Source organism: Syngnathoides biaculeatus, chromosome 2, assembly GCF_019802595.1.
Source record: "Syngnathoides biaculeatus isolate LvHL_M chromosome 2, ASM1980259v1, whole genome shotgun sequence".
Classification (NCBI taxonomy): Eukaryota; Metazoa; Chordata; class Actinopteri; order Syngnathiformes; family Syngnathidae; genus Syngnathoides; species Syngnathoides biaculeatus.
Window position 1 is genome coordinate 27,643,904 of NC_084641.1, and position 27,343 is coordinate 27,671,246.

At 43.3% G+C, this 27,343-nt stretch overlaps 1 protein-coding gene and 1 long non-coding RNA gene across 8 annotated transcripts in view; one reads left to right on the forward strand and one right to left on the reverse strand.

Annotated features, from left to right (window-relative positions):
* The window catches only part of cfap74 (cilia and flagella associated protein 74), a 71,837-nt gene that overhangs the window by 9,216 nt on the left and 35,278 nt on the right, over positions 1-27,343 (reverse strand). For 3 of the 6 annotated variants that reach the window (XM_061844916.1, XM_061844903.1, XM_061844910.1), the window contains 16 exons: positions 21,074-21,161; positions 17,594-17,767; positions 16,237-16,370; positions 15,923-16,172; positions 14,539-14,667; positions 14,342-14,463; positions 13,171-13,305; positions 10,696-10,808; positions 10,537-10,592; positions 9,353-9,472; positions 9,133-9,288; positions 8,851-8,989; positions 6,030-6,184; positions 4,545-4,677; positions 2,307-2,425; positions 67-201 (listed from right to left, as the gene is read on the reverse strand). In XM_061844916.1, coding sequence (XP_061700900.1) covers positions 67-201; positions 2,307-2,425; positions 4,545-4,677; positions 6,030-6,184; positions 8,851-8,989; positions 9,133-9,288; positions 9,353-9,472; positions 10,537-10,592; positions 10,696-10,808; positions 13,171-13,305; positions 14,342-14,463; positions 14,539-14,667; positions 15,923-16,172; positions 16,237-16,370; positions 17,594-17,767; positions 21,074-21,161 — 2,158 coding nt within the window. Of the gene's footprint in view, positions 1-66; positions 202-2,306; positions 2,426-4,544; positions 4,678-6,029; positions 6,185-8,850; positions 8,990-9,132; positions 9,289-9,352; positions 9,473-10,370; positions 10,445-10,536; positions 10,593-10,695; positions 10,809-13,170; positions 13,306-14,341; positions 14,464-14,538; positions 14,668-15,922; positions 16,173-16,236; positions 16,371-17,593; positions 17,768-21,073; positions 21,162-27,343 lie in introns of those variants that run through there. The other 3 variants (XM_061844934.1, XM_061844924.1, XM_061844943.1) reach the window with 2 other exon arrangements.
* Positions 8,295-10,362, forward strand: LOC133513840 (uncharacterized). Of its 2 annotated transcripts, none has more exons than XR_009798631.1 (4): positions 8,295-8,384; positions 8,860-9,089; positions 9,166-9,285; positions 9,406-10,362. It is a non-coding gene; the product is annotated as an uncharacterized LOC133513840 (long non-coding RNA). The 2 variants fall into 2 exon arrangements; XR_009798634.1 differs by having other exon boundaries at positions 9,370-9,500.

Here is a 27,343-nt window from a genome sequence, read left to right on the forward strand (position 1 = left end):
TTTTTAAAACATTGCTTCTTTTTGTTTTCGAATCAAAAGAGAAGGCAAAATGTCAATCTCCCTGACCTTGTGTCCACTCTGGGGGGTCCACGTGAGCTTGACGGAGCGTCTGCTGCCCGCCTCCACGTTGCCTTTGGTGGGCTCCACACTGAAGCCCCTCTGCTGCAAAGAAGCTACGTTGTCCCAAAGAAAATCACTCCCCTGAACGGGTTGGACCAAACAAGCAGGCAGAATATAATCACTGCATTATAAAAAAATATATATATATATATATTTCACTTTAAAAGCATTGGGCACTTGAATGGATGCCTTAACAATTTTTCAATAATGGGACCTGATTATGCACTGTCATACGATCTTTTACAGACACAGCACAAAAATGACAGCAGTGACAAAACTGTAATTTACCACCTTCACTAATCGCTAAAGAATCTGCTTTCATCTCTTATACGTGGATATTGGAGCGCATGACAAAGTCCTCAAAGCGATCCAGTTCGATCCATTGTGGAGATCCATATTCAGGCTTTTAAACTCATTCATTGCCGGACATTTTTGCAGTTCCCATATTTCGACTGATCTTCCAACATCCAAAGAATATTGTGCTCGGTGACAATAAAAGAACTGACAAAAAAAAAAGAAAAAAAGAATGAGCTCATTTGAGGGACAGCCAAAGCTGGATGTTTTGGAGACAAGATTCGAGAGAGCAGACTTCGATGGTTTGGACATGTTCAGAGGCGAGAGAGTGAGTATATTGGTGGCAGGGTGCTGAGGATGGAGCTGCCAGGCAAAACGGCGAGAGGAAGACCAAAGAAAAGGTTTATGGATGTGGTGAGGGAAGACATGAGGGCAGTTGGGGTTAGAGAGGAAGATGCAGGAGATAGGCTAAGATGGCAAAAGATGACACGCTGTGGCGACCCCTAACGGGACAAGCCGAAAGGAAAAGAAGAAGAAGATATTAGATTATTATATATTATATTGCAAATATTTTAATAAGTATTATTATCATATTATGTATTATATATATTATATAATATATAATAATAATAAAAAATATGTTTCTTTTATGTCATTACATTTAAAAAAAGATACATGAGATTGAGAAATTGATTTCTTTTCCCCACACCTGTGTGGGTTTTCTCCGGGCACTCCGGTTTCCCCCACATCCCAAAAACATGCAACATTAATTGGACACTCTAAATTGCCCCTAGGTGTGATTGTGAGTGCGGATGATTGTCTCCGTATGCCCTGCAATTTGCTGGCGACCAGTTCAAGGTGTACCCCGCCTCCTGCCCGTTGATAGCTGGGAGAGGCTCCAGCACTTCTGCAACCCTTGTGAGGATAAGCGGCCAAGATAATGGATGGATGGATGGATGGATGCAGTTCAGCCGCAATTTAACAGACTAATGGAGGGGAGAGGTCCGTTACAGTCGTTTGTTACATTAAAATACTTTTTTTACTTTTTTCATGGCCTAACTACAACCTTCCAGGACAAGATTTTTGTCTAAAATTTTATTGTGGCGTATGATAAGATGAAATAACAGTACTGTAAGATTTAAAAAAAAAAACTTGTCCGACTTCCAACATGTTGGCATTTTTGTCCCTCATAAATCGATATGACAAGGCAAGATTCACCCCTTAATCTTTATCTTCTACTCAAAAACTTTGCTGATTTCATATTCACTTGGATTTACAGGAATCCATAGCAGTTATCGCGCTTTAGCACACAGACGAGCTCGGAAAGACCCTCTTCCAACCCAGACCATTGAAAAATGTTCCTGACAAATATATTTGTCCATGTACCGTAATTCCCGGCCCACAGAGCACACCTGGTTATAAGCCTCACCCACTACATTTGTAAAGGAAATCCATTTGCTACATACATACGCCGCAAGTGTGTAAAAGCCGCAAGTGCCCACATTGAAACTCGAGATATTTACCGAGAAAGACGGTACACAGAGTTTAACGCCAATGCGAGCGCAGGGCTGGTAAAAAAACAACAACCTGTAAAAGTCACTTCCTCGGCTCATATATTCCACCGATCTCACTCTTACCTTTTCCGCTCGAGTGCCACCTTGTGGCCGTTAGAAAAAAATGCACATATAAGCCGCATCGCCACACAAACCGAAGGCGCGGTTTATAGGCCGGAAATTACGGCACTCGCATTCTCGAGTATCAATGTCCACAGCAGTGAATGAGGTACAATATTAAAATTGTATTTTGTGCAATTTGATATTCAAAAGATTATTGACCCCTTTATAACACACGATCGTCCTCTTTATGTAAAAGTTTCAAATCTGCCCAAGTACCTTCTTACTGGCCCGTATGCAGCCTACTTGCAACTCTCTGACCGCAGGTCTGATGGTTCCCATACTGTAGCTAGCTCGCAGGGTGACCAACACGGGAATTTCCATTTCCTCTGAGTGTCCTGGTGGAGGAGAGCCGAAAATGTTAATTCATTCCCCTCGCTCCTAAAATGAAATGACTCTCTCGTGACAAGCAAAGAAAACCTTCGGTGGCGGCAATTATCTCGCAGAAATTGTAGTAAAGTGAAGACTCGGCTCTCGAACGTCACCGTTCTCGAACAAATTGACCCCTCCGTGGATATTGCGCAATAGGCGTCACTGACCAATCAGAGGCCAGAGATCTGCATAGACCAAAGCCCGTTTTTGCTCCCGCCATTTTCTCTGACAACATTGAATGGTCCAGTATAGGGTTAGTTAGCGTTTTATCGCGTATTTGGGTTATTTAACAAAAAATATGGTTAAGAGGTGTAGTCACGGACTTTGTAATAGTGACGACAGGTATCCTGAAAGGCTAGTTGGTGGAGTTCCATTCGTACCCTTTCCAAAACCGAAGACCCAGTACGAAAAATGCCTTCGATGGGTCAAACTTTGTGGAAGACCGCATCATCAACTAAATCCATCTAATATCAACCGGAACAGATATCTTTGCACGAAGGTATGCCCTATATTTGATTTTCAAAACATGTCTCGTATAAATGAAATCGAAGTTCTCCGCTAGCATAACACTGCTACGTGAGAACGATTGACACACTTATTATTTGTTGAGCGATATTTAGCGACGATCGGACTGCACAAACGTATTGATTTCTTGCCGGCTCGCGGCCAGAAGCTTAACCAGACGGTGTTTGCACGAAGATATGCCCTAAATTTGATTTTTAATACACGTCTCGTATAAATGAATGAGACGTTCTCCGCTAGCATAACATTGCTACGTGTGAATGATTGAATGAAATCAGAAGCATGGCGTCTCTCTCAGTTAAGAATTTATTGTATTTAGAATCTATAATATATCGTTGATTTGAATGAAATCAGAAGCATAGAGTCTGTCTCAGTTCAGAAGGTATTGTGTTGTATTAGCCATTTTTACTGTTTGTCTTACGTCAGCGCACGTGGCGTGACGTCACTTCAGGAGGCGTGGTTAAGTGCCCTGTACGGAGGGGTCAATTGGTTTTCGAATGAACATTTTGATTTTTTTTTGCTTCTGTTTTCGAACGACAATCGGTACAATCGCAACGCCTCTGACAAAACCCGGAAATAATGCACGCGGCCCAAGCAGCTGACCCACGACGCGCGTTGTTATCGTGTATAACGCAGCCTCCGTACGCAGACGTGTCCTGGTAGCTACATTTACTGCCTGTTTTTTCTTCCTATTGAGGACTATTAACCCCCAATCGTGGCTCCAAAGAAGTGACACTAGATGAGTTCTTTGGGAAAAGAAAAGAACTTCCAGGGGGCGAGTCACCCCCACCCAAGAGATTTGATACAATAGTTGATAGTTTTACATTGCTTTTTACTTGTGAACTTTAATAATGCTCTATTCCATTACCATATCTACATTTTTGTTTTGTTTCAAAGATTTCGTTAACTTGAGTTACAAGTTAAAGTTCTTGTATGTTACTTTTTGTAAAAAAAATTTTATTTGCTTTTTTTCCCCCCTCATTATTGCTTGTTTAAAGTTATTCTGCACTTTTGTTAATAGAAAAATGTTTACAAGGCCGGGGCCGAGTCGCTACAGATACGGCAATGCACTCCCAGTCTACTCTACTACTAAAGCATACATTTCAAGAAAAAGCAAATATATTTCTCAAATTATTTTATTGTATAAAGTATTTAAACTATACACGTATTTCTATGCAGTTTATGATCAGGAAAAGCTTTTAAAAAATGCTATAAAAAGCTCAATTTTTCAAGGCTTGGAACGCAATATTTCTTTTTCCATTGATTGTAATGGGAAACATCGATTCGGTTTTTGAACAAATCACTTCTCGAACCGCCTTCTGGAACGGATTTTAGTCGAGAACCGAGGTTGTAATGTACACTGTAATTGCACATTCAGCTCAAGCAGTGAGCCTGGGAGCTATTAATCATCTTGAAAAATACCACTGCTTTACCGGCTTGTTGGATAATGCACTTGAACGTCATTTCATCAATAGCAATAGAGTAGCATTGATCAGTTCCATACTATTAATCATCTGGTTTATAATGTGAGAACATCAGAGATGAAGGCAGAAGCTAATGTACCTCCGACTTCAGGTTGACTGGTTATTAGTGGAGGAAGAAGGGACTCAATAGGAACTGTCAGTGGGTCTCCTCCATGTAGATACATATTATGTGACGACGCCGCGCCTCTCAGGTCCAAGACACAAAGTTTAGTCTAGTGCACAGAAACAGAATCACGCTGACGCTGGTTTGACAGAAATTCCACCTTGCGATGGTGGCTAAAGATTTAAATCCTAAAACCAATCTGGATAAACTGAGGAAATGTATTTCATGTGAAATAGTTTCTTTTTTTTATGAAGACATTTAAGGTTAAGGATGATTGCTGTAGTATTTTTATTTGGCATAAGAAAGGTAAACGATATATAGAGCTCGTGCACCTACGGCATAAAATCACGTGACTTTTGTTTACCTCGCCATATTGCCGGTCAAGCTAAGCAATGCTCAGAGCTAAGTCGGTTGGAGACGACACGGAAATATTTCTTGTAGCAGGACCCCCAGAGTCTTGTCCGATACCGTCAGACATTCAGAAGGTGAAAATAAATGAAGGTACGAAGAAAAATTTGATAAATTCGGCATAAACGATCCGTCTTTTAATGCCGAAGTCAATGTTTTCGTCGATAAGAAATTGGACTGTTAATTCGCTTCCGCTTGTCTTGGACAAATGGATATACACATGGATTTGGTGAGTAAGTCGTCAAGATTTACACGGAAATGTTTGAAAGCGTATAAAAGTCTGGACGCATACAAATACTTCATTAGTGGATCTGTTCTCATCAGGAATAAATCCCACAAAAGCGTGTTCGGCCATACGTTAACCTTTGCCGGAATCCATCGATCTTTTCAGCTAGTATTCAATACAAATACCAATATTTAAATAAACGACCCCTGGTTTTACACAAACTTGCATTCATTAACCACGATTAAAAAAAAAAAAAAAAAAGAAAGAGGGTGGAGTCATCTCCACGGAACGTACACGGAAGCGATTGCGGCCACACTTAACCTCCGTAAACTTCTGCGACAGACAGTTTTTTTAAACACGAATTGTTCTCAAATGAGCCAACTTGGCATTCTAAATACTTTTTGGTATTTGGAGATTGAGAAGAATATTTCCTACCTGAAATGAAGCGATCGCTACACAGGCGTGCGTGTATTTTGGTTGGGCACCAGCCATCACGTTTAATTGCCGAAATCCATCGATATTTTCTGGTCTTTTCTCAGCTTGTGTTCCACAGAATGATCTCTTTGAATATCTGTCTCGTCTATTGTGACAACCAACAGCACAACAAGTCCCCGGTATCGTAAATATTCTCCCGTTCAATGTATCCCACAATGTCGAGCGGCTCTGTTTGACCGGCAATATGGCGCCGTGAAAATGATGACGTCACATGCAGGAGCTCTGCAAGAGTTAGATGGAGGGAATTCTCCCCATTAGGGGGTCCTTGGATTCAAAAAGTTTTAGAACGCATGGCCTAGTGAACATGAAATCTGCGTGTTGCTTTTTGTGACCTTGTTGACAAGCTCGATGGTGAGCTGATCTGAATAGTTGACCGAGGGGTGATCAGGGTGGAAGGTGACAACCACGTCCTGGCTTTGTCTCGCACCGACGCTTCCCTCCACAGGCTGAACACTGAAAACACTCAGCCCATTGTAGTTTTGGGTCCCTGTGCAAGACACAACATACGCACAATGTATACTTTTTGCCAAGGTGGTTGCCACGGATACATCTGTTTGTTTTTCTCATACATCAGATGAGGTGGATCATAAAAAACACCAATTCACATCGACCACAATTACCATATTTTCCACACTATAAGGCGTACCTGAAAGCCTTTCATTCTCTCAAAAGCCGACGGTGCGCCTTATAATCAGGTGCGCCTTATATAGGGATCAATATTGAGCCTTTAGTGCAGCTCCATCGAATGGATGCATAACTTAACCCTAACCTCTACTTTAGAGTCTATTCTTTGCGCCTTATAATGCGGTGCGCCTTGTATATTAAAAAAGTTTTAAAATAGGCCATTCATTGAAGGTGCGTCTTATAATCAGGTGTGCCTTATATACGGATCAATAGAGCCTTTAGTGCAGCTCCATCTAATGGATGCATAACGTAACCCCAACCTCTACTGTAGAGTCTATTATATGCGCCTAAAATACGGGACAACAGTTTTGCAATAAAAGAATGAATCTGTTATTTCTTTGACATAAAACTGAATTTCACATCGAAAGAATTGCATATCAGTATGTGAGATTGCGTAATTTTGCCAGCACAACCTTTAGTTTCATTTAAAAAGTCTACACAAGCCTGTTGAAATGATGGATTCTATCACATTATTATTAGTAAACAGTGAAGATGAAAAATCATTTTGCAAAGTTTCCTACCATTAATATGACCTGTAACCTGTAAACCATAATTGAAAAAAAGAGACAAACTCTTATAGAAAGGGGAAGTAAAAATAAATGAGATGAAGTGATTACACAAGCGTGGTGGTGGGTGTGCGTGTGTGTGTGTGGGTGGGTGGGATCAGAAGTAACCAATCACATCCAACCTCATGTTAAATGGAAGTTAGAACACCCCTGCCACAATTAAAGTCCCTCTTATTAACCCAGTGGTTTTCAAACTGGGGGGCGTGGTGTCATGACAGGGTGTGTGTGTGTGTGGAGTGTTTTAACCCCCCCCCCGTCAATCTTTACTAACAATTTCAATAACACGCTCTTCCACATAAATTTCAGTAGCTAGGATTCAATGTTTTTTTTTTGGTAAAATAGATCTGTCTTGCCATCTTACTAATCATATGAAGAAGATGGAAGATTCAGTCGCATTTGAAAAATGTACGGCTGTGGTCAGTCATGCCCGCAGGTGTAAAGTTACGGGTGTGGTCCACTCGTCATGCCCGCAGATATAAAGTTGCGGGTGTAGGTTTGAATGTTTTTTTTATGGAAAATAGATCCGTCTTGCCATCTTACTAATCATATGAAGAAGATTGAAGATTCAGTCGCATTTGAAAAATGTACGGGTGTGGTCAGTCATGCCCGCAGGTTTAAAGTTGCGGGTGTGGTCCACCTGTCATGCCCGCAGATATAAAGTTGCGGGTGTAGGTTTGAATGTTTTTTTTTGTAAAATAGATCCTTCTTGCCATCTTACTCATCATATAAAGAACATTGAAGATTCAGGCGCATTTTAAAAATGTACGGGTGTGGTCAGTCATGCCCGCAGGTGTAAAGTTGCGGGTGTGGTCCACCTGTCATGCCCCCAGATATAAAGTTGCGGGTGTAAGTTTGAATGTTTTTTTTTTTTTTTGTAAAATAGATCTGTCTTGCCATCTTACTCATCATATGAAGAAGATCGAAGATTCAGGCGCATTTGAAAAATGTACGGGTGTGGTCAGTCATGCCTGCTGGTGTAAAGTTGCGGGTGTGGTCCACCCGTCATGCCCGCAGATATAAAGTTGCGGGTGTAGGTTTGAATGTTTTTTTTATGTAAAATAGATCCGTCTTGCCATCTTACTAATCATATGAAGAAGATCGAAGATTCAGTTGCATTTGAAAAATGTACGGGTGTGGTCAGTCATGCCCGCAGGTGTAAAGTTGCGGGTGTGGTCCACCCGTCATGCCCGCAGATATAAAGTTGCGGGTTGTCATGATCCTGCCGCTCCAGCACGAGCGGTGCGGGTGTCCGCGCAAGTGCGCTGATTGGAAGGTGCACACCTGCGCCTCATGCAGCCTGATTATGCTATGGATTTATATGACCGTGATGACAACTGGCCGGCGCCAGTTCGTTGATCTTCATGTCCCGTTCGTGTGCTCTGGTATCCCTGATTGAACCTGTGTGTACCGACCTTCGTCCGTTCTCCGACCAACCTTGTAAGCCTGCCTCCTTCGTTACTTCTGCCTGCTTTGATTGTTCTCCTGTGTACCGACTCCTGCCTGTCCGCTCACCTGCTCTCTTCGCCCGACGTCCCAACTACCGCTGCTGCACCGGACTGCCTGCTCGATCCCCTACCTCTGCATATAATAAACGTGTCTCTTTTTGAACTACCTTGCGTCTTCCGAGTTCCTGCATTTGGGTCCTACTCTCGTTCCGATGGGACGTGACACGGGTGTAGGTTTGAATGGTTTTTTAATGTAAAATAGATCCGTCTTGCCAGCTTACGAATCATATGAAGAAGATTGAAGATTCAGTTGCATTTGAAAAATGTACGGGTGTGGTCAGTCACGCCCGCAGATATAAAGTTGTGGGTGTGGTCCACCTGTCATGCCCGCAGATATAAAGTTGCGGGTGTGAGTTCTGTTTGTAATTATGAGTGTAGCAAGCTATCCGCCTACTTACCCACCACAGGCTGGATCTTCGAGTCTGTGTAACCACCCAACAGTAGGGCCACCTTCTCATCAGCGCTTTGAATCTTGGAGGGCGAGAGGCTGTACAACATCGCCTTGAAACCCACCGCGACAGCCGAGCTGTTCTGGAGCTACAACGAACGCAAGGCTTCGGTCGTGACAACAACACAAGATCTTACAGTTCAGCCATTTGAAGATCTGGACCATTTGGACTGGATTTACCTATCGGGGGTAACATAGCTCACTAAATCTTTGCGAGAGGTATCGGACTCACCTTCAGGACCTGTGATGTGCTCTCCTTTTCCAGCACATAACCAAAGTCCAAGAGACCTCCAGAGTGAGAGGAGGTGATAGCGGGAACCACACCCTCCCCCCGCAGAGTCACGGCCAGGGTCATCTTCTGACAACGCACCTCCAAAGTCTCACAGTACTAAAGATCAGAAGACCTGATAAGACACCGCTGAAAATACATCAATACGTGATTCGGTTTGAACCTTTTTTTCTAATGTAGGACAGAAGGCCAACACCAGGGTGTGTTTCTCTCCAGGTCCGATGCCCCGGAGGGAGTTAAGAAGCGAAAAGGGGCCATAAATATCCAGCAGTGATGACTTCAACTTGGAAACGAGCACAAAAACAATGGTGGCATGAAAGTGTTGTCGAGTTGAGTCATGGCAGCAGGAGAAATTGAAGACATTCTTGAGAAATATGCGCAATTAGCCGGCAGGAATAATTAAAAATCGAAAGCAACAATGATAAAAGACATTATATACATAAAACACACCAATCGATGTGACGCAGTTATTAGGCTTTTATAATTTTTTCAACCAAACCTTCTTGAGAAACCATCCTTGAGAAACATGCACAATTAGCCGGCAGGCAGAATTAGAAATCGAAAACGACACCATGAAAAACATTATCCGCAAATATATATATATACACAACACACCAATCGATGTGATGCAGTTATTAGGCTGTGATATTTTTTTTTTCAACCAAACTACAGCTTCGTGAATAGAAAAGAAGATATCTTTAATATAAAAGGGGATGCGTCAGGAAGGGCATCCGGCGTAAAAACTGTGCCAAACAAATATGAGCGTTCATCTGAGATGACACGTTGTGGCGACCCCTAACGGGACAAGCTGAAAGGAAGTTGTTGTTGTTTGTAGAATCAGCTTTTCATGGCAAAGTGTGCATACTATCCACAAATTAACTACAACATCCATCCATTTTCTTATGGAAATTATGTTGTCCGGTGTGTTGAATGTAGAACTACAACATCCATCCATCCGTCCATTTTTTTTGCCGCTTATCCTCACTAGGGTCGCAGGGAGTGCTGGACCCTATCCCAGCTGTCAAGGTGCAGGAGGCGGGGTACGCCCTGAACTGGTTGCCAGCCAATCGCAGGGCACAAAGAGACAAACAGTCGCACTCCCAATCACACCTATGGGCAATTTAGAGCGTCCAATTAATGTTGCGTGTTTTTGGGATGTGGGAGGAAACTGGAGTGCCCACCTGGAGAAAACCCACGCAGGCATGGGGAGAACATGCAAACTCCACACAGGCGGTCCCCGGATTGAACCCGGGACCTCAGAACAACAAACAACAATGTTTACAACAATAACAACAAAAACTGCGACTACTCCTACTACATTCTCAATATTTGATGGTGAAATAATACCTCTAAGGATTCCTCCGAAATGTTCTGCACTGAAAATCGTTTAATCACTCTCTCTCCTAAAAAAACAAAAACAAAAAAGCACCAAGTTGAAATCACAACCGTACACATGCATATTTGGAATGACCCCTGGGAATTATCTCCTGACTGTACGCTACTAACCGACTGCCACTTGCTGGAAATCCAAGGCGTAATTTCTGATATTGCTGGATACCACCACAAGAGGGGGCTGTACAGCAGGACATTGCAGCTTCAAGTAGACAGTATTGAGAGGGCTGCGGAGATATGATACAGAATAGATGAAATGAGTGCGTGCAACACTCATCCTTTCCACTCCTAAATGTCATCCATCAATTTTTATTTGTAGAGTCAAGTCATCCATTAAATCGCCTCTCACTCACACTCACATTTACACCTCCGGACAATTTAGCCGTCAATTAAAATAATATGCCGTAATTCCCGGCCTACAGAGCGCACCCGGTTATAAGCCTCACCCAGTACATTTGTGAAGGAATCACAATTTAGTACCGCAGCTGTGTAAAAGCCGCAAGTGCCCAAATCGAAACCCACATTGAAACACGAGATATTTACAAAGAAAGACGGTACGCAGAGTGTTTAACGCTAGCACCACCGTGCTGACAGGGCTGGTTTAAAAAAAAAAAAAAAAAAAAAAAACATACCGGTAAAAATCACTGAGACACAGCAGTAACACGCTAGCGCAGCGCTAACAGGGCCGGACCGGTAAAAGTCACTTCACCGGCACATGTATTCCACCGGTCTCACTCTTACCTTTTCCGCTCGAGTGCCCCCCCCCCCCCCCGGCTGTTATAAAAAAATGCACAAATTAGCCGCATCACCGCATAAACCGCACGGTTGAAAGTGGGTGAAAAAAGTGGCGGCTAACAGGGCGGAAATTACGGTACATGATTTTGGAAAATGGGAGGAAGTCGGGAGTACCGAAGGAAGTCCCACGCAAGCACGAGCAGAACATGCAAACTTCCTCCAGGAGTTTGGCCCAAGCTAGAAACTTTGAGGCAGACGTCCTAATAATTTGCCCACACATGAAAATCATCATCATTATTAAGGACATCAGGGGACCTAAATTTTATGGAGTCCAGGAACCGTTCGCAAGAGACACATTTTTCAATAACTGAATAAAATACAAGATTTATCCATTGTCACAAGGTGATGTGCACTGTTTTCACTAACAACAACGTTGCAATCAGATAGGAGCTCGTCTACAAAAGCACAGTCAGCGCGTTAGCCGAGTTATTGACACGCCGCTATATTCAGTGGCTTTTCCAACCTTGGTTCTTCGAAAAAGCGACTCGCGAAATAGCCAATAGGAGGCGAAGCCTTTTCACTTTGTTTGACGTACGAGAAGAAAGGCGCCCAGTGGAAGAATGACGGAGTCAATTGCCCTGAACGTCGCCGATGACGCGGTGCCCACATACGCTGAACGTCGCAAGAGTAGTGATTTATCGACGTTGGAAACTTCTGACCCAAGTATTTTGTTGAGATCACCTTGGCTCTCGTGGTCAAATTTACTGAAGAAAAGAGCGTAAAGAAGCTAAAAAGTAGAAATGTCCCATGCATGCAAGGATGTCAGATTCAAACGATACGTCACAGTAATAAGTAATTCATTTAAAGCTCAAGTGTCATCCCCATAAACGTTCTAAAATATTGTAATGAAAAATACACTATTACATGACATTATTCACTTCAATGTCTACACGAAAAAACAAATATGAGTGGAGAGCGCGTCATCCATGCGCAAAGTCTCATTTGACATCCAAGTGGTCGCCATATTGGCTGCATCTTCTGTCCGTGATGTCACACTGGGACTTTCGCCATTGAAAAAAATGCAGTGGCCCCTACTATGGGAGACGGAACACGCCCCTTCTGACAAGGAAGCTCTTTTCGAAGAAGAGAACATCTCACAACCGAGTGAAGTGAACGGGGCAATATTACCCCATCGTTTGGAGCCATATTTAGATGATATGCGGATCACAGCCAAACCAGTAGTTTTTAGTAGCTGTATACTCACCTACATGTCATTTGGAACCCACAAAGCTGTAGTCCTTTGGAGCTGTGCAATCCATTTTTCAAGACGAACCGGGTCTTTTGGAAAAGTATGAAGAATGAATCCATCCTCCTGAATGTTTCCGCGATATCCAGCAATACAACGAGACGGAATTTTGGCTAACACAAAGGAACAACGAGCTACCTTCCCGCAGGTAAAACTATAATAGAGACAAACGAGTCCGCTTGACTGCGCTGCTGCCTTGTACGTCACTTCCTGCTTCTTCTCAAAAACAAATCCCTCGAGAGGATTTTCATGGCAGGAGTTACAAAAGGCCTTATACGTCAAAATCATGTTTTGTGGTGAAAAAACGGATGGGTCCATACCGGCTGCTGTTTTTTTGAATTAATGACATACTAAAAATCATGCATTTCATGACAGTGGCACTTTAAGTATGTTTGTTTTGTTAGCGCGCCAGTCCTCATTTGTAGGTACACACTCAATAAAATGTAATTTATTGCAAATTATATTGTCATGACTTTCGCCTCACGGACCAATGGGAACTACTGCTCGAAGCGGTTCTAGAGTTGGAACTGCTCTTCCGGCTGTTTTACCTCCACGTTGGCTGGGCCTGCCTGTCTTCCTCGGGGGGGTCTCCGTCCGACACAAAGCAGGGGATGGTGTGCTCGGTGTAGCGCGACGTGAATGAATGCAGCAACGACGCCCTCGCCTCCTCAAACCTTTGACCTCTAGAAATAAAATCCGCCATGACTGATTTGAAATAAAATTCGTACTAACTCCCAATTTAGGCAGACGCCCAAAAGTATTTTGACAATACCACCAAATTGTACACTAAACCACCATTTTCACATTTAAAAAACAAAAATCACTCTCCAACAGTCAGATTCTTTGGACAAAAACTAAAATCAATTTGTATGAGAACGCCATCCATCCATGTTCTTTGCCGCTTATCCTCACGAGGGTCGCGGGGAGTGCCGGAACCCATCCCAGCTGTCAACGGGCAGGAGGCGGGGTGGACCCTGAACTGGTCGTCAGCCAATCGCAGGGCACATGGAGACAAACAGTCGCACTCACAATCACACCTAGGGCCAATTTAGAGTGGTCGAATTAATGTTGCATGTTTGTTTTTGGGTTGTGGGAGGAAACCGGAGCGCCCACCCGGAAAAAATCCACCGAGGCACGGGGAGAACATGCAAACTCCACACAGGCGGGTCCGGGATTGAACCCGAGACCTCAGAACTGTGAGGCCAACGCTTGACGAGCTGCTCCACCGTGACGCCTGCATGAGAATGACGGGAAATTGAATGGAGAAAGAAAGGAAGAGCTCTTCTAATTGCAAGGCGAAAATCAAATGATAGGACAGTTTGCATGGAGCGACATCATTTTTACACTGCACGAAAAAGTGCGCAAGAGTTAACTGGCATAACCGAAGGACGACGCTGCGGAGAAAAATTAAGACATTTAAAAAATACTAAAAGCGGAGAAACTGAAGTGAACTGATTGAAATTCACCGCTTTCATTTGAAAAGAAAAGCAAACAAGATATAACGCGGATTATGTTCATTTTAGAGATGAGAGCGTGGATGAGTGAACACGGCAGCACGAAAACAATGAACAGTTTTGGCAATAAAGAAAACCTTAATTATTAATAACAACGATGTCCGTATTGTTGACTGGTTTTCGCCTATTTGGAACACGCATCACATGAGTAAAAGGGTTCTGAAAAACAATTGATTCAAGGGAGAACGTTCAAACGTACTCTTACCCTGCGTCGATGTTGTCGGGAGGTGGTGTCGGGACTGGGGTTGCACTTTTGGAAGAGAAATCAGACATTTTGCTGCTCTTGGACAATTTCTTCCCTTTACTGGGCTCTGCCTCCCTTCTTGCCTTTCAAAAGGGAAGTAAAATAATTACCATGACAGTACATGAAAATATGCAAAATCAAGGAGAGTGAAGTTCCACCTCCTCTTCAAGGAGTTTCTTAATGTCCTCCTCGTTGGTCTGCTTGGCTTTGAGGAGGAGACGCAGGGCCTCTTCCTTGATATCTCGGTCTTCCAATTTGGGTTTGAACGTGACCAGGACCAAACACCTCTGAGGTGGAGGAACAAGGATGAAGGCAGACGCATGCGTTTTTTTTGAAATGTGGAGAAAGCCCGAGAGAACCCTTGGACGGTTGCTCAGAGAGGGGGAAATGTGCAGACTTCAAACTGTGAGGTTTGCTAACCGCTCTTCCAACGTGCAGCCTTTATTTACTTTTAAGATTACGTTTTAAAAATGACATTTACTTCTGTCGGATTTACAACAGAGGGCGTCGTAGCACTGCAGGTGCAGCTCCGGTGATCCACCGGAACCGGTCGTGTTGGAATAACGGCAATGACTTGCTGATGAACTGGAAGATCAGTGAGATGCGTTCGTTTGTATGTTTTCTTTCTTTTTTTTTTTTTTTTTTTTTTTTAAAAAAGGTGGGGGGGGGGCACAGTGGAGCAGCTGGTAAAGCGTTGGCCTCACAGTTCTGAGGTCCCGGGTTGAATCCCGGCCCCGCCTGTGTGGCGTTTGCATGTTTTCCCCCGTGCCTGCCTGGGTTCTCTCCGGGCACTCCGGTTTCCTCCCACATCCCAAAAACATCCAACATTAATTGGACCACTCCAAATTGCCCATAGGTGTGATTGTGAATGTTGCTGTTTGTCTGGCTGGTGACCAGTTCAGGGTGTACCCCGCCTCCTGCCCGTTGACAGCTGGGATAGGCTCCAGCTCTCCCCGCAACCCTTGTGAGGATAAGCGGCTAAGAAAGTGGATGGAGGAAAAATACTGTGATTGTTTTTCAGTCCTGCAATAAAGGAAACGAAAGTATTTAACTGACCTAGAATGGAAAATAAACAAAAATGTACAGACGAACCATTTTCTCACTAAATCAAACCCAAATAGCGGATTATTTACTCTTGGCTAGAATAAGTTTGAATGGATCCACCCATTATCCAAGCCGCTTATCCTCACAAGAGCCAGAGGAGAGCCGGAGGCTATCCCAGCTAGCTGCAGGCGAAAAGCGGACAACATCCTGAACTGGTCACAAGTCAGTTGCAGGGCAGATATCGACACCGAGCGGGAATCGATCCCACGCCGCCCGCACCAAAGTCAGCCGTGAGTATCACTACACCATCACCGACTCTGGGTTTGAAGCTTGTCATGCAAATTCAAAATACTTCCAGTAGGATTTGGAATTTCTTAACCACTAAACTACAAGATGGAAAAGTCCAAAGTACTGAACAATTTGAGGAATAACAAATGACTCCAAATGATTATTAAATGTATGCCTGAAGTTGGAAGAAACCCCCCAACCTTCTCGAACCTTTCCAGGCAGCAGGCGTCCTGCGGAAGGAGTGATACTGATGCTGGAGTCTTGCGGTGGGGTGAAAGAAAAGAGTCTGGCCCCGGCGGAGGGTCGTTGTTTGGACTGGTTTCGCACGGTTTGGTTATAGGTGAGGTAAAGGAGGGCGGTGGAGTGGTCGCCGACCGCCGTGGGCCCAAACTGCACCAGAGAATGGGAGAGCGCCAGCGTCGGGCAAACACCCATGGCGCGGCAAGCGAGGGGGAACACTCTGAAGACAAACACCAAGTTCAATTCTCGTTTCAGCCGCGTACGATCAAGGGCTACGAGTTCACCTGTTAATTCCCGACTTGCAACTGAGATTGAAACGGTATTCCTTTGCTTTGTTGGCGCTGAAAATAATATCCAGTTCCAGCGTTTCTTGCGGGAGAAGCGTGCCGAAGCCGTCGTTCGGTTGGACTTCGACAAACTGCGGTGTGAGTGGAACATAAACAATACATACTTGATATACATACACATTTTATACAAAGTATACATACATTACTTATAATAAGCAAAGGGAATATCACAAATTTTAATTTATCCAACGATCAAATATACAGTATGTACAAAATGGTGGAAAAATCCGACTTTTCTACTAGATAGGGATTTAGTGTGTATAATAAAGTTCATCCCTTGGCACCAATCAGCTCTAAAATGGCTCCATAAATGCTTGCCATAACTTTGTTTCAAGCACAAAAACATCAAATAGGCAAGTTTTTTAGTAAATTACAGACAGGTTCCCCCCTAAAAAAAAAAACTTTGCAAATAGGTGGATTACCGAGTAGCAGATTGCGATTATCATAATTTCCGTCCTACAGAGCGCACCGGATTATAAACCTCACCCAGTACATTTGTAAAGAAAATATTATATGATACATACATAAACCGCACCTGTGCAAAAGGCGCAAGTCCCCACATTGAAACCCACATCGAAACACGAGATATTTACAAAGACGGTACACGGAAAGAGTTTTCAAAGTTTTAAACTTGTAACTTAGTTTCACATAGCAATAACACGATAGCACAAACAGGGCTAGTTTTAAAAACAGCCGCGGTAACTACACAGTAGTAACACGGTAGCACAGCACTAACAGAGCCGGTTAAAAAGAAAAAAAAACATACCTAAATCACTGAGATACGGCAGTAACACAGCAGCACCATGCCAGCGTGGCGCTAACAGGGCTGATAAAAAAAAAAAAATGCTGGTAAAATTCATTGATTCACTGTGAAATTCACTTTTAACACTCTAGCGCAGTGCTAATGCTAGCGCGGCACTAACAAGGCCGGTTAAAAAAAAACGTACCGTTAAAAATCACTCAGATGCGGCAGTAACTCGGCAGCAAAACGCTAGCACAGCGCTAACAGGGCCGGTTAAAAAAAAAAAAAAAAAAAAAACCAAAACAAAACATACCCGGTAAAAATCACTGAGACACGGCAGTAACACAGCAGCAATACGCTAGCACAGGGCTAACGCTAGAGTTGTGCGAACAGGGCCGGTTAAAAAAAAAAAAACATACTGGTAAAAGTCATTTCTTCGGCACATATATACCACTGGTCTCACTCTTACCTTTTCCGCTCGAGACCGGATGGAAATCGCAGAATCTGTAATATACTGAAACACTTTTGCAGCGCTTAAGTAAGACACAGTACCTCTGGAAGGCCAACAAAGCCAAACTCTTGAGGAAGCAGGGACATGTTGGTGAGGCGAACGCTGCTCTTGACCGACTGGTAGATGGAACAGTAGCCAAAGTCCACCTCGCTCTGACCAAACTTCAAGTCGGATGATGTCACAATTGCTTGGACCGTGTAAATGACGGGCTGCACCTGAATAAATCAGCATGACAAGCCTTTTGAAGATTTGAATATTTTCTCAATGCAATTGACATCAGCATAGTATACAGCAATGCATTGTAATCTTCAACACTTTTATTTAATTTGTAATTGTTTATTTGGACATCCCAATTTTCTCATCCTGCATATTCTTTTTTTTTTTTTTTTACAAAATTAAAATGCCGAGCATTACTACAGCTCTACTACGGGTTATCAGAGTGGCGAGCATTTTATAATCTTCAATACATATATATTGCATACAATATCAACATTGCACAATCTTCCCAGAAGCCCGCTATTTATATACATTTTTCCTGAAAACTACTCATCTGAAATGACTCTCCTCGCCTACTCCTGCGTTGACCGATTTTCTCCTCGGATCACGAAAGTAATCTGGGAGATAAGCTTTTTTTTTTTTTTTTTTTTTTTGCTTTGGTCTGCCTTGGATACGCAAGTGCTATTTAAACCCCAAGTGTCATGCCTATAAAGATTCTAAAATAGATATTGTAATGAAAAATACATATAACATTATTCACTTCAATGTCTATACGACAAAATAAATATGAGCGGAGAGAGCGCCATCCATGCGCAAAGTTGCAGAAGTCTCATTGGACATCCAAGTGGTCGCCATGTTGGCTGTATCGCTTGTCTGTGACGTCACCCCGGACATTCGCCGTTGAAAACACGCTTTGGCCTCGACTGCGGGAGACGAACACGCACCTTCAGACACGGAAGCTCTTTTTGACAACCGAGTGAAGTTACCAGGGCAATATTACCTTATTGTTTCAAGCCATATTTAGACGATACGTGGATCACGGCCAAACCACCTCCCCGCCCGATCCATCCTTCAGCGGCTGCACGGAAGCCTTCCAATGCGCACATCGACGCATTTCGCAAGCCTGATTTATAGATGACATTATTTTTTTTTAGTATCTGTAGACACACCTACCTGTCATTCGGAACCCACAAAGCTCTCGTCCTTTGCACCTCTGCAATCCATTTTTCACTACAAACTGGATCTTTTGGAAAAGTATGAAGAGCGAAACCATCCTCCCGACTGTTCGAGCAATATCCAGCAAAACAACGAGCCGCCATTTTGGCTAACATGAAGGAACAACGAGCTACCTTCCAGCAGGTAAAACTAGTATAAACAGATGAGACCGCTTGAGTGCACTACTGCCCTATATGTCACTTCCTGCTTCTTCTCCAAAACAAATCCCTCGAGAGGATTTTCATGGCGGGAGTTACAAAAAGCCATTTACGTCAAAATCATGTTTTGTCGTGAAAAAACGGATGGGTCCATACCGGCTGCCATTTTTTCGTTAATAACACTAAAAATCATGCATTTCACGACAGTGGCCCTTTAAACTCCAGCATAAACTTCATCTTTGCAGATGCTCCGCAAGTGTGTGTCGTGATTAGCGGCTGGGAAGGCGCCCACTTGATGTGCGGCATTCATTCATTCAAGTGGACGTCGTCGATGTAAGTGGAGGAGAAAGAGTGACGCCAATCACTGTCACGTGGTCAACATTGTGTCTTGTCGTGTAAATCCTCGCCAACAAAATCCCAATTTCTATTTTTCTTTTCTGCAAACATTATCTCTCAAACGCTGCAGGCTATATCGGTTCTTGACCTTACAAGAATGTTCGTGCGCGCATGCTTTCGTGCCAGGAGCTCCGGGCTCGGAGGTGACACATTTGGTGCGCCACGGGAACATCCTGGCCTTGCCTTTTGGCTCACTGTCAGAGCTCTGCCTCTCCTCGTCCACGCTGGGACAGGGAATCACGCCTGGAGAGGGACGACGGGGAAGGTGAACATTTGGAAGGAGAACTGAATACATTTTGATTTACCGGGATAAAAAGACGGCTGGCGTCAGCGCAGTACCGATGCTTGAGCAGCTGCTCTGTATTTTAGAAGCCAGGGTTCAGCGGAGAGCCATTTTCCTTCAGACAATGCGGAACAACCTTTATGCTTGGCTTGTTAACACCCATGGAGCAATTGCGCCTTGGGGGTACGAGATAATTTTGGATAACCAGCTAAATAACTTCCAACCTCCGGTGGCTCAGCTTCTGTTCGGGATTAGGACGGAGACCAACGTTCCCTCTCATTTTTGACGTATCTGAGCAAACACGCTAAGCCGGTGAGCGCCCCCTTTGACGACCGTGAGCAACATCAGGCGTATGCACTGTGGTCAGATTGGTGTCATCCATTGACGTTACTTGCCTCATTAAAAGATTCACATTGCAGCATTTACATTACCATCAGAAAATTTTAAGAATTTTATTTGTTTTTGCAAACTTGCAATGAAAATGGCAACAAACAAACAAAAAGAAAAATACATTGGTAACCAAAACGAGCCAACAATGAACTGTAAATTTGAAATGTCGCTTCCGACTTTGTTTCATTTATTTATTTTTAACTCACAATGTTATCCCCGTCTGTTTTTGTTGGCGCAAAACTAAATTATTGCTTATAGAATATGTTTAGCAATGCATATTGAAAGCTGAATGATGCTACCAAACAGTTTTAAGGTGAATGTTATGAGGTCTCCTATTTTTAAAATACAGATTATATTGTCTGTGCTTTCATCCTCTGTCAGCCTGCGCCAACGTGGATATTTAACATTATGCACCATCTCATCCTGCACTTTCTACTTTGGCTTCAGACCAGACCAGAAAAATCCTGTCCAGTTTCACCACTTTTTCTTCATTATTATTATTATTTGTTCAAGCAGAGATTTCATTTTGGGCATTTCAGGAAGTGATTTATTCTTGCTCCCGGCCATAAATAGAGTAAAATAATATTTGATAATATTATTATTATTATTAACATACTGAAAAGCAACATAATTTCTTTCTTTTTTTTTTTTTTAATTTTGTCATTATTATCATCGAGAGTAGACATAAGCAGCATGTCTAACTGGTCTTTGCTCGACGTTGCCCAGACTGTGTTTCTAACTAAAGCACTGGTGGTGGGCGGTATTTGCAATTATGAGTGTACCCCTTTAAGAGCCGGAGGTAGGCGGTGTCAGGTTAACAAGGAAGTAGCGTGTGTGGCATGGTGTGGCCGAGCAGCAGCTTGTTAGAGACCGTGTGCGTGTTTAAAAAAAAAAAAAAAAAAAAAGTCACGCTGTGGTTCACTGCACTGGATCGGTTTTCATGTGCGCTGAGTGTGCGCTACAAGTGCGCAATTGCGCAGGTGCGCAGCTTAGAGGCAACATTGATGAAGACAATGTTTCTAGAATTGCATGGAGATTTAAAATAGAAATTACACAATTTTAATGTTAAGTATCATAACAACCTGTCCTGCCACTTGCACTGCCATTGGAACCTCCAGGACACTCGTAGCGCTGTCGAAATACTTGTTAGCATCTTGGGGTAAGGTGTTCCTGGTAGAGAAACAGACACTGTTACAGCCCGAAGACCTCCGTAAAGATATGAAACAAGTGTGGAGGATACCACAGTAAATTAGCTGTCTGTTCTTACAACCGTAAGCCGCAGAATGAAATACCACAATGACAAGCTCGTAAGACGCTCATACGCAAGCCAATATTCACAAAAAGATCACTAAAAAAGGTGAGTTGTATTGTACTTTTGCCATCCAGTGGGCGTGGTAAACGAAAGTCATGTGACTCATGACGTCGCGTGAAAAGTATCTATTCGAGTCACAAAGGCAACACTGTTGTGACCGCTGTCAGAGGTGGCACCGTTCAGAGCAGTGGCCCGGCCACGACCCTAACGCCAGTGGCCAGGCCATGCTCATAACAGGCCATATTTTCCTGTATTCTTGTTTGTTTGTTTGTTTTCAGCACATTTCAGGAAAGCTGAAGGTGGCTCGCCCCGACAGCCTTGAATTCTGTACGCGGCCTAAGGAGGAAAACATTCGGACACCCCCGTGTTCGTGACACCCTAAACGTTCCACTGTAGACCGTCAAACTTCAAAACGACATTTTTGTTCATGGTAATAGAAAAAAAACCAGTACAAACACCGCCAACAATTTAGCTCGCGTCTATGATCGCAAAACTCAAAAAGCCACGAGCGACTAGTGAGCTTTTCGAACAAAGACGAGGATTCAGACCCAGAAGGCCCATTATTTTACTTTAACCCACGACTGTGGGATCGGCTCGCCAGGGAAAGCAGGAGAGAGAGACGCAGTGCACGCCTCCACACTGCTGTAGGTTGTAGCCATGGTGATAGGAGACGTATGATTCAAAGAGGACCAGTACTTATGCAGATGGAAAACGGCATTCCCTCAAATACCCTTCGTCGCCAAGAGCAACACGTCTGATGAATATAAACAAAAAGCTGTTCATGGATGTCACAGGCGAAACATACAGTGGTCAAATGTCAACAAAAGAGTTCCAAATATAGAAATGTCTAGCACCTCTCGCATTTTCTCTTCGGAAGCCAGTTGCTCTTTACAAACAACCTCGCTTCTCTTGTTTTTCGCCCGTTCTGTTAATGTTGGATGAAGGTTTGAGAGCTAACGCCGCAGATGGCGCTTTTAAGGCGCTGCAGATGACAGCAGGTTTCTTCATCAAAAGCATTCGAGGCGAGTTGTCAGCAAGAAATCTGTCGCATTCAGGGTTTGCCAACAAGTGTGCGTTTCATAAACCGCAGGCGTTATTATTACACGCTGGAAATGCGTGGTTCTACCTATTTATGGCCGGGAGCAAGAATAAATCGCTTCCTGAAATGCCCAAAATGAAATCTCTGCTTGAACAAAGGGGAGTGATGAAAATGAATAGTTGTAGCCCGAGCAAAGAGTGCAGAGATTGTATTTAAGGAAGCACTCTGGCGCTGGATGCTAATAAGAGTCGCTCGCTGGAAAGTCACTCTTGAATTAGCTTGGCAGGCCCGAGTGGAAAAGCCTGGCGGGATACCACCAGGCCCATATGCTATGGGGAATTTTGAGCATGGATGACTTTTCAGATTTGTCAGCCTCCTTCACAGATTGGTGTGTTCCGTTTTCTTTGTGGCTGGCAAGATTATCCACAGCGTCATCTGTGCTATATGATTACACCCAGATGAACACGGAACCTCGACGGCTGAAGTTTTGACGTGCCTGAGCAAACGCGCTAAGCCCGTGAGCGCCCCCTTTCACCACTGGGAGCAACATCAGGCGTATGCAGTGTGGTCAGATCGGTGTTATCCATTGACGTTAGCTGCCTCGTTAAAAGATTCAGATTACAGAATTTACATTACCATCAGAAACATTTCAAGAACAATTTTATTTGGGTTTTTGAAAACTTGCAATGAAAATGGCAACAAACAAAAAAAAATATATACATTGATAACCAAACCGAGCCAAATATAAACTGTAAATTTGAAATGTCGCTTCCAATTTTGATTCATTTATTTATTTTTAAATCACAATGATATCCCCGTCTGTTTTTCTTGGTGTAAAACTGAATTATTGCCAGTTTCACCACTTTATCTTCATTATTATTATTCACATACTTCATCAAAGCAACAGCATTTCTTTTTGTTTTTTGCCATTATTATCTAGAGTAAACATAAGCAGCATGTCTAACTTGTCTTTGGTCTACGTTGCCCAGAATGTGTTTGTAACTAAAGCACCGGTGGGTGGGTGGTGTTTGTAATTATGAGTGTACCCCTTTAAGAGCGGGAGGTAGGCGGTGTCAGGTAAACAAGGAAGTAGTGTGGTACACTGCGCTAGATCGATTTTCATGTGCGCTGAGTGTGCGCTACAAGTGCGCAATTGCGCAGGTGCGCAGCGTAGAGGGAACACTGGTAGTGACTCTGCGACACGGGTTAGCTGGAGAAATGACTTACTTGACCCTTCATGAATCCCGATCCATTTTTATCCAAGAATGCTGATTGACTAAAGATACTTTTAACATTCCCGCCATACAAGCAAAAAAAAAAAAAAAAAAAAGAGACGTTAAACTAAAATTAGATTAAACCGTAGAAGACACCCGGAAGATGTTTATCACCTCGTGTCGTTTGAGCTGGAAACAATTAGTGTTGCATGTAATACGCGTTGAGCAGCAGTCAGATGTCAGCACATCTTTTGTTTGTGGCTGCTTTGTCAGTATGTACCATTTAAGTAACAGATTCTGTACAGCTTGTTGTGAAATGGAAAAAAAAAATACACATTCCAGTAGAAATGGAGAAAGCTCCTCTCATCAGCTTCATGCTAATCATTAGCCATTCATCCTTTTTATGTAATAAACTCCTTCGTAACATAAATATGTGTATGCAATTGACATTGTATCAACCGGACTGCTCATTTTGCATTTAGCATCAAATTTTGAGGCACTCTTGGTAGCTACACCTTTGAGGCGGCTTCACAAAATTAAAAACAAAAAGGAAAACATATTCGTGGCATTAATTTATCATTGATACCTGCTGATGTGAAGTCTCACAATATCTGTGGACTTTTTGCGTGATGCCATACACGACTTGTTTTTTTACATTTGAGGTAACTATTCCCAGAGGATAAGGATCGGGGCGGACCATGAACAGCGAAAATCTGTGACTGATTGATGCTCATTACCGCAATTTCCGGACTATAACCCGCAGCTTTTGTCACACGCTTTCAACCCTGCGGATTATACAATGGTACGGCTTCTGCTTCTTTTCCTTTCGGCTTGTCCCATCAGGGGTCGCCACAGCGTGTCATCTCAGATGAACGCATATTTGTTTGGCACAGTTTTACGCCGGACGCCCTTCCCGACGCAACAGGGGAAAGAAGGTTCCAGCACTTGGTATTCCCGGGTGGTCTCCCATCCAAGTGCTAACCAGGGACAAACCCGATAAGCTTCCGAGATCTGACGAGATCGAACGTTCTCAGGGTAGCATGGCCGTACGCTTATACGATGATAAAACTAATTTGTGCATTTTTTCCAATGGCCGCCAGGGGCGCTCGAGCAGAAAAGGTAAGAGTGAGACAGGTGGAATATATGTGTCGAGGAAGACGCAAGTTTGATGTAACTTCGCGCTTTGTGCATGAATAAAATTAGCACAAAGAGACCCTCATCATGGAAAATGGGCAAGTTCAAAGCAATTGAGCTGGCCGATAGAGAAGGAAACGGAGCTGCTGCACGTAAACATGGCATAAATGAATCGCTGGTGAGACGCCGGAAATGGCAGCGGGAAGAACTGGAGCGATGTAAAAAGCTAATAAAAGACGGTGGCGTGAACGGTGTTCCTGCTGTGCATCTCAGCGACTTTTACCGGTTTGTTTTTTTACCCAGCCCTGTTAGTACTGTGTTACTACCGGATTGCTGCTGTGTTACTGCTGCGTCACAGGCACTGTTTGGAAAGAAAAGCTGAGGTGTATTATTAAAACTTTGAAAACACTTTCTGTATGCCGTCTTTCTTTGTAAATATCTCATGTTTCAATGTGGGCACATGAGGCTTATAGACAGGTGTGGCTTATGTATGAGTAAAAAATGTACTGGGTGAGGCTTAGAATCAGGTGCGGCTTATGGTCCAGAAATTACGGTGCTACTGTATTAAAATTTATAAAAAAAAAAAAGAAAAAATGTTTTTTCAGAGTTGCCCCCCCCCCCCCCAAAAAAAAAGTGAACAAAAAAAATCGGAAAAATAAGGTTGTCCTCCTTTGAGAAGCATTTTGGGGCCCACAAACTACAAAACGCATCTTTTTGTTTTTGTTTTTAAACCATTACATCCCACTGCAACATGGATCCCTGCACGGATTTGACTTCACTATTAAAAAGTAATTATAAAGGGGATTACAACATGGATTAAAAGGTTTAGAGATTGTATTTTGTACAAATGCATAAACGAAAAAAAAAATGCTCAATGACATTTCACATAAATAATGATAACCAAGAAAGTTTGTTTATATTGGTTCTGTCAACTTAATTAAAAATGGCGCTAATGGCGATTGGGGCAGGGGCGGCGGGCTTGGCGGTGGCAGCGCCGGCCGTGCCGTTCCACGTAATCTGTTTGCAGGAAATCATCCTTGTAATCTCCCTTTTATCAGATGGAACCGCAGCTGTGGAACACTCTTCCGAGATTAAGCCTAAAACCGCTGATTCAAGGGATACTTTTCCAATGACTCCGCCGTCAGAAGTGCCACAACCCGCTCCTTCAAAACGTGTCTTTATTTCGCAATCAAATAATCTGAATCAGGGTTAAATTACTGTAAATAATTTAAAAAGGTGGATAAATGAGGTAGGTCAAATTCTCTTGACGAGGTAGCATGTTTGCATTACTCACGTTGTTATTTGAAACAAAGCAGTTCCATTAACTCTCTGGTCATGTGATCAATTTGTTCAACAAACAGGTCAAATGGCCACTCATCACTTGTTCATCATTCAAATCCTGGGAAATTAAACCACTAAAAACATATTCTGCATTCTGCGGACACCTTCAGGACAACGAGGAGCATCCCAATCACGCGGCCAGAGACTCACGAGCGAATGAACCGCCGACCTTGACGTGAAATTGAGAATTTGGAAGAATACGATGGATTTACAGTGTAGGATGAGGAGGGGGTTTGTGTACTGGAAGGTGACAAATGCAAGTGGGAGAAGGAGAGAAGGATGCACTGAAGGAAAAAGATGGTGGGCAGGCAGAAGTCTGACTGTGGACAGGAAGCAGAGCAAGAATCTGCAGGAAAGTTGTGACTCATTCTTGGGTCTAGATTTAACAGCACACAGAACAAGTTTGTGCGCGTGCTCGGGAATAAGGCCATAGGAGTGAAAGCGATAAAGGTTTTAAAATTTAAACGACGGGTGGAAGGGCAACACAGTTTCTAATTACAATGACGTGCCACGGAATTTGGACAGCAGCGGGCTGGAGATGACAAATGATGACGAGGTTCAGCCCCTTCCTTTGTAACGTCAAGACAAACGCACAAGAAAGAAAAACCTGGAATTGATATCAGGTATTGGTCATTTGGTAGTTGTCTGATTTGAACTACAGATAAGCAGTCCGTGTTGGGCAGCAACATTCGGTTGGGGAGGAGGGGAAAGCAGCGTGAACCTACGAGAAGGCCAAAGCAACAGCGTCGAAAAAACAAAAAGACAGGTACAGTATTTGTTGAGGTGAGAGCGGATGCAAGTCAGACTGTAAACAAACTGCCAAAGCGACTTTTTGGAAGGCAAATACCGTCATTTCCGGCCTGCAGACCGCACCCGATTATAAGCCTCACCCAGTACATTTGTAAAGGAAATACCATTTGGTACATACATAAGCCGCACCTGTGTAAAATCCGCAAGTGCCCACGTTGAAACACGAGATATTTACATAGAAAGACGGTACACAGAAAGAATTTTCAAAGTTTTAAGACCATAGCTTTGCTTAACATAGCAATAACATGGGAGCCCGAACAGGACTGGTAAAAAAACAAAACAAACACAAAAAAAAACAGCCACGGCAGCCACACAGTAGCAACACGGTAGCACAGCAATAACGGGGCCGGTTATAAAAAAATCATCCCTATATCACTGAGACGCGCCAACAACACAGCAGCAACATGCTAGCGCGGTGCTAATGCGGTGCTAACAGGGCCGGTTAAAAAAAATATTGGTAAAAATCACTGAGACATGGTTGTAACACAGCAGCAACACGCTA